The sequence below is a fragment of the Temnothorax curvispinosus genome, unplaced genomic scaffold (assembly GCF_003070985.1).
Source record: "Temnothorax curvispinosus isolate PA1 unplaced genomic scaffold, ASM307098v1 QBEX01002391.1, whole genome shotgun sequence".
Lineage (NCBI taxonomy): Eukaryota > Metazoa > Arthropoda > Insecta > Hymenoptera > Formicidae > Temnothorax > Temnothorax curvispinosus.
Genome location: NW_020212171.1, coordinates 83,442 through 89,511, shown reverse-complemented (window position 1 = coordinate 89,511; position 6,070 = coordinate 83,442). Strand labels below are relative to the sequence as shown.

General features: G+C 40.7%; 1 protein-coding gene across 2 annotated transcripts in view; it reads left to right on the top strand.

Moving 5' to 3' along the window:
* LOC112451577 (broad-complex core protein) overlaps positions 1-6,070 on the top strand; it is a 64,590-nt gene that overhangs the window by 52,706 nt on the left and 5,814 nt on the right. The window contains exon 7 of one of the 2 annotated variants that reach the window (XM_025011256.1): positions 2,630-2,905. The exons of the other annotated variant lie outside the window; for it this stretch is intronic. Coding sequence (XP_024867024.1) covers positions 2,630-2,892 — 263 coding nt within the window. The 3' untranslated portion in view covers positions 2,893-2,905. The remainder of the gene's footprint in view (positions 1-2,629; positions 2,906-6,070) is intronic. 2 annotated transcript variants of the gene reach the window in all.

Sequence of the window (6,070 nt, the reverse complement as noted above, 5' to 3'; positions counted from 1 at the left end):
CTTTATTTTATATCATTTTTGTGTCGAAACCTTATGGACCGCATTATGTATTCGCGATATTGTGATTGATCGAAAACGACGTATGTTGAGTATAAATGATCACGTGTTTCTAATATAAATTGCATATATATGTATATATTTCATTTATCTTACATTCTTCGTATCTTAATTACTTTTTATACTTTTGTGTTCTGGCTTCATAAGCCGCACACAAGCGAGCAATCGCGATGAAGATCGGTATTATACCTGATTACGTTGAATATAAGAATTTAAAAATCGTCCATAAATAGTCGACCACTGATCGCGTTAATCATCGGGACGCGCTGCCGTGAGGAGTACGAAGTAAGAACAATTCATTTCATTGATCAGGAAGCACCTTGATTTCCGATTCGGAGCTATCTCTCGAGCGAAATGTCTTTTCCCCGCCACGAGAAAGAGAGAGAGGGAGAAAAAAGAAAAAAAATCTTTGCATAAGTGAGAAGTTTCTGTCGTGTGTCGAGTGTAAACGTAAAACGGTGAGTACGAAGGAGGAGGTGCATATCGCGAAAAATCGGAAAAACGAAGAAGCCGAAGCCGGGGGGGGACTACCTCGTTACACGCGATCACACGAGTACGAGGGGGTATCGATTTCGTAAAAGTCGCCACGCAGCTCGCCCGAGTCACGCATATTTAATTACGTTTACGTTTATGTTCACGTTTATTTGTTTAGTTTATTTCGAGTTGCATGCTTTAAATGTCATCCAGAATGCTCAGTGTACCTGTACTCTCTCGTCGTCTCGTTTCTCATGTCTGTTAGGCTTCGTGTACACACACATCTGAGATCCGTCGAACAATGTACATGCATATTCATAAATACGAGTTGGCAAACGGCTTGTATACACATTCCACTTCTCGATAGAGGACATATACGAATGTGTGGTTCCACAGGCATTCCCGCTCCGTCCGACGAACATCCCCTCTTATCTCGTCCCATTCCTGCCTTCCCCCTTTCAAATTTTTATTGTCGTTATTTATTTCTCTAAGTGATATTATTTAAGATCTTTTAAGATGAGATTATATTTTCAGCAGAGCGATACGTTGCTAGGATTTTGAATAATTAATGACAAATTATTCTGAGGTAATTATGATGGATTCAATTAATAAGAAAGAAAACACGAAATATGAAAAATGCTACGTAACATGTGTAAGACAACGTATACCGACATGAGACTGTTCTAATGTTCATGTAACAGAACAATACTATCTATTACGGCATCATAATGCGATACATTCATGTTCGTCGAATATTTAACAAATGAATCGACAATCGTTTGGAACACATTTTGGACACACATCGAAAAATATGCGTAGCGCGTATGAAAATCCACGATCGCAATAACGCAACTCTCTCGAGCCACCAGAGCGCAATGACTTGTAATAATGTCGCGTGTTAATGACAATAGAGTCGAATCTCTCGCGTATGAAAGAGAAATTAAACGCACAAATTCTATAAAACAGCGTCATCCGCCTTCTTTTCCCCGCAATTTTCCTCCCGCGAACGTACATGCACACATTCACGTATGGTGTACACTTGTGCGAAACGTTTCGGCGTGCCGCCCGCCCCGTGCGTGTGATCATCCGTGTACTTTGCGTGTGCGTATGTGAATAATTTCATGCATGTGCGTGCGCCTCCTCTTGTCCCGTTTCCTCTTTCCGCATTAGCACTGACCGAAGGTCCCGAAGAAGGCCGGGGAGAGGAAAGTCGCCGTTAAAGAAAGTTCTTACTTCGCTCTCCACGAAGAGAAACAGCGCGCGCCGTCGATTCCTTCACATCTTTCCGATTCTTCCCCCCTTTTTGTTTTCAAGGACGTGCCGTAACGCGCATAATTGCTTTTCTAAAGGACGCGAGTCTCGTTTTTAATGGAATGATTAATGCGCGGGGCGTGATCCAATAGAAGAAGATAGAAGAAGGTGAAGACGAAGAGGTGAGGCAGATCGCGGCAGCAAAGAAAAGGGTTGATTTCCCCACAGTCACGCGCTGATCGTCGGATTTGCAAAATTAATTTATCAAAAATTTCTCTCCAATCTTTATGACTAAGTTGAAAATGAATTTCGAACCCGTACACGTTGTTCGTTCAAATTCTTTACAAGCGCGATGTAAGAGGATTAAAATCGCCGCGAAGATATTCGCTTTTGGCAACGATCTATCGCGAGATAAAAAAGAACGAGATAAAGTGAAACTTTGCAGAGAAATATTAATGATGTACGATTATTTGAGCGTGGAACATTCACAGTAGTTTCGTAATTGAATAAAAATTTATGATACCTGTCACGTTTATGTACCTGTTACAAGATATTGATCGTCATAACGAACGGACGACCGTAAACTGTTCCGATCGGTCTCCGAAGATACGAGCTTTATAAATAGATACGCGCCTACCGTTTTCGAGCTGCAAAAGGAACCGCACGATCGAGATCACGTAAGCATAGTCGAGCGGATACAAGCACGACACTACCTACCGAAAGGAGCATTCGAGCGAGATTCGCGTACGCGGCCGTAATTTTTTTTTTCTCTTGGCGGTCGTGGTATAGGGTTTAAGTGTGTTGTGGGGGTGTGCAGCTGCATGAGAGGTGCGTTGTTGTGTTTCAGTGCTCACCTCTATGACGGGGCTAACCTTGAACTCTCTGAACACCCAGTCAGCGAAGAAGTTGTTCACCTGCCAACTGTGCGGCAAGGTACTATGCAGCAAAGCATCCCTGAAACGCCACGTTGCCGACAAACACGCCGAACGACAGGAGGAGTACAGATGCGTCATCTGCGAGCGGGTGTACTGCTCGCGTAATTCCCTGATGACCCATATATATACTTATCATAAGAGCAGGCCCGGCGACATTGACATTAAGTTCTTTTGAAGGTTTAGATAAGGTAGGGACCACGCTAAACACACCTATGGCGCACAGCATTTCGAAGATTTTTAACATAGTCTCTCAAAACTCACTCCTATACGACTTAACAAACATAAGTACACATTTCCTTCCTTTCTCTTTCTCTCTCTATCTTATCTCTATCTCTCTCTCCCTCTCTTCCTCTTTTATTCTCTTTCTCTACTTCTCAGTATCTATTTTTTATATTCTCTTTCCTTCTTAGGTACATATCCGCAAATATATACCGAAACGCGCACGCTTGTTTCCCGGATCGCGCCTTCTTTGAGATTTATTTCTCATTCTAAATTTTTTTTTCCATCTCGCGCATCGTCAAAAGATACATCGTCCTTCTCCCCGACTCGGTCGGACGACCCCCGCCGTCGCGTCGTTGTCCCGACGTACGGAAAGCTTGTGTTTCCTTTTCCTCCTCGTTCCGTACCGGCACTCCGCGAATGGTGCATGCCACGGCGAGAAACCGGTCTCGACTTGCACGCGGGACCTTCTTTCTCTTCTTGTTCGCCTTACGGTTCGAGTCTCGCGCATCGTCGTATCCGCATCCCGGCTCGCGTAACTGCTTTCTTTCCTTTTATCCCGTCGTCCTTCGCGCCCCTTCGGTACCGTACGCGCCGCTGATCGAGTTCTTCCGGTATTCGCCGGTCCGTTATACCTGCTGTCAGTGACTCGAATTCCCGATGCATCAGTAAAGCAGCATGCCGCATAGCTACATCGGCGCATTGATAACAACATGAATACGGATAGGTTTTTTCAAAAGTCTGCTAAAGAGATAGAAGTCTGGAAAGTCTTGCTAAAGACAATTCGAACGTTCGGTATTTTACAACTCTTTTGGACATTTCGCATTCTTTGGGAAATGTATGTGTCATTAATATAACAGAGACACCGGCGCTTCAACTGTGACGTTATACGTAGCAAATGAAAGTGATTATGAATGCTATTGTTGCTTTCATATTACTTTCATATTGGTCGCGCAAATATTACTGCCATTATACTGTTATAATAGGGTCATCATGGGATAAAATGACGGAATTATTACTTCCTATTTCAGCCTATTATGTGTAACGTCACATAATTGAAGTGTCGAAGACTTCATCGTAACAATTCTTTCATCTGCGTAGATTTAGTATAAAATTTTATAAAAATCATTGCGCTGATATTATCGAAGTCATTACACAATACTAAAAACATTGAAAACTGCTACACTCTGTTAGTGAGTTGCAAGATTGTTGATAATTCTGTTAAATCTTTGTTATCTTCTTGGAATAACACGTTAGTTGACTTTCTGATGCAAAGAGTCATGGGAATAGGTAGAGATGGACACGGTGAATTAAAAAACTTTTGGGTGCTAACATATTAAGAATGATCGATCATCTCTCCGAGAGACAGGAATCTATTACGAAGACCCTAACTGATCTACGTCTTTCTTATTCTTTTCTGTTTGTGTGACGTCCACATTTCGTGCCTCCTCACAATCTCTTTTCTTTCAGTCAATCTACCAACCTGCTCATCCTACTCGTTGCTTGCTTGTTTGCATGTCCATCTGATTGTCCGCCTGCTATCTGCTTGCTTGTAGCTTTGGCTACGTGTTTGTCTTGATTCGCATTTCTTGATTATTTTTCTATGTTAATACTGTTGAATCCTCGCGTTGAATCGGAAGAGAGTACGCGATACGTCGGTGGGAGAGATATGAGAATTGAATTATTTGAAATGAGATTGGGGCGATTCGATGCAATCGCCACGATTGGCAGAAATTGCATGTTTAGGATTTTATGCGAGAGCGACATTCGTCAATGAATTCTCGCTAGGCGAACATTGTACGCTAGAAATACGATATAATTTTCAATATTGTTTTTGGTTATCGTTTTACGTTTATTGGATGACTGTTTTTTTTTCTGATTATTTATTAGCATTTTTATTATTTCTGCTTTTCTGTTGTCATCTTTTATAAATTCGGGAACCGATACGAAATCGCCCCTTTTTTAGGCGAACATCGAATAACCAGAATTATCGTGAAGTTTCTTAACGCGAAGGACGTTATATACTTGTGCGATCGCGAAAGCTTGAGACTGTTCGGTTTCAATCTTTGACTATTTAACATGTCTTTGGAGATTTATTATTCATCCGATTAATGACATGATTAACAATAAAAGTAGCGTGTGCTTAATTTTTAGCACCTGTATAATATGTCGCACTACACAAACTCGTTAGTAACTTCTATCAACGGATTGGTTCTAATACGCTAAAGCATACTAATCACTAATTCGATGCACGCGGTATAATACATAGATCCTTTTCTTTATCCCTTCTCTCATTTTTCCTCTTCCTCAATTGGGATCTTTTGGCATCTCGTGTCCCATTTCTGGATACTCGATAAAATTCACAACAGCAGAATATTATTATCTAATAAATTTATCTAATTTATCTATACAGAGCTTTGCGATTTCTACACAACTTCATCATTCTGAATTATTTTCCTTTCAAACTGATAAATCAGAGTTGGTAATTCCAAGTTTAATATGCATTATTGTATGATTCTTGCTATATTAAATTATGTAAATTATTGTTTAGTATACATTACTCGTTATTCATACTATAATATTCGTATTGCTTATAAAATTAAGTACGATGTAAATTAGCTGTAACGATTTAAATCGGATTGATTTTTGAAAATCGAATTTCGACACTTTTAACGCTGTTTCTAAGTTAATTTAAAAGCGAACTGTTTTTTTTTATACTTGCAATTAAACGAGTAAATGTAGTGTGTTTTTAAGATGAAACTAGCTCAGCCTTCACACGAGACATGGAAGTGCCAGCTCTGAGCTTCTAATCGATCGATGCACCTTGCCAATGTGTCATCGGACCGTCACTATGATGGCCGATCGTATTCTTACAATATCTATAAGACGAAGCAATTAACGGAGGAATCGAAGCCATTATAATTTCGACGACTCTAATCTCATATGTGCTAGACACGCGAGAGAAAAAGCGCATCTTATACGTCGACAGCGTAAAGATCTCTATTTCCCGTGTTTATAGCATTGTGAAATTAACTCTCATCGAAATTATACCGGTTTCGACGTGTGTACCGAATCCTGACGGATAACTGTGGATAACTCTCGCGAGGAGCGATCTTATACAGATCTGGATGCGT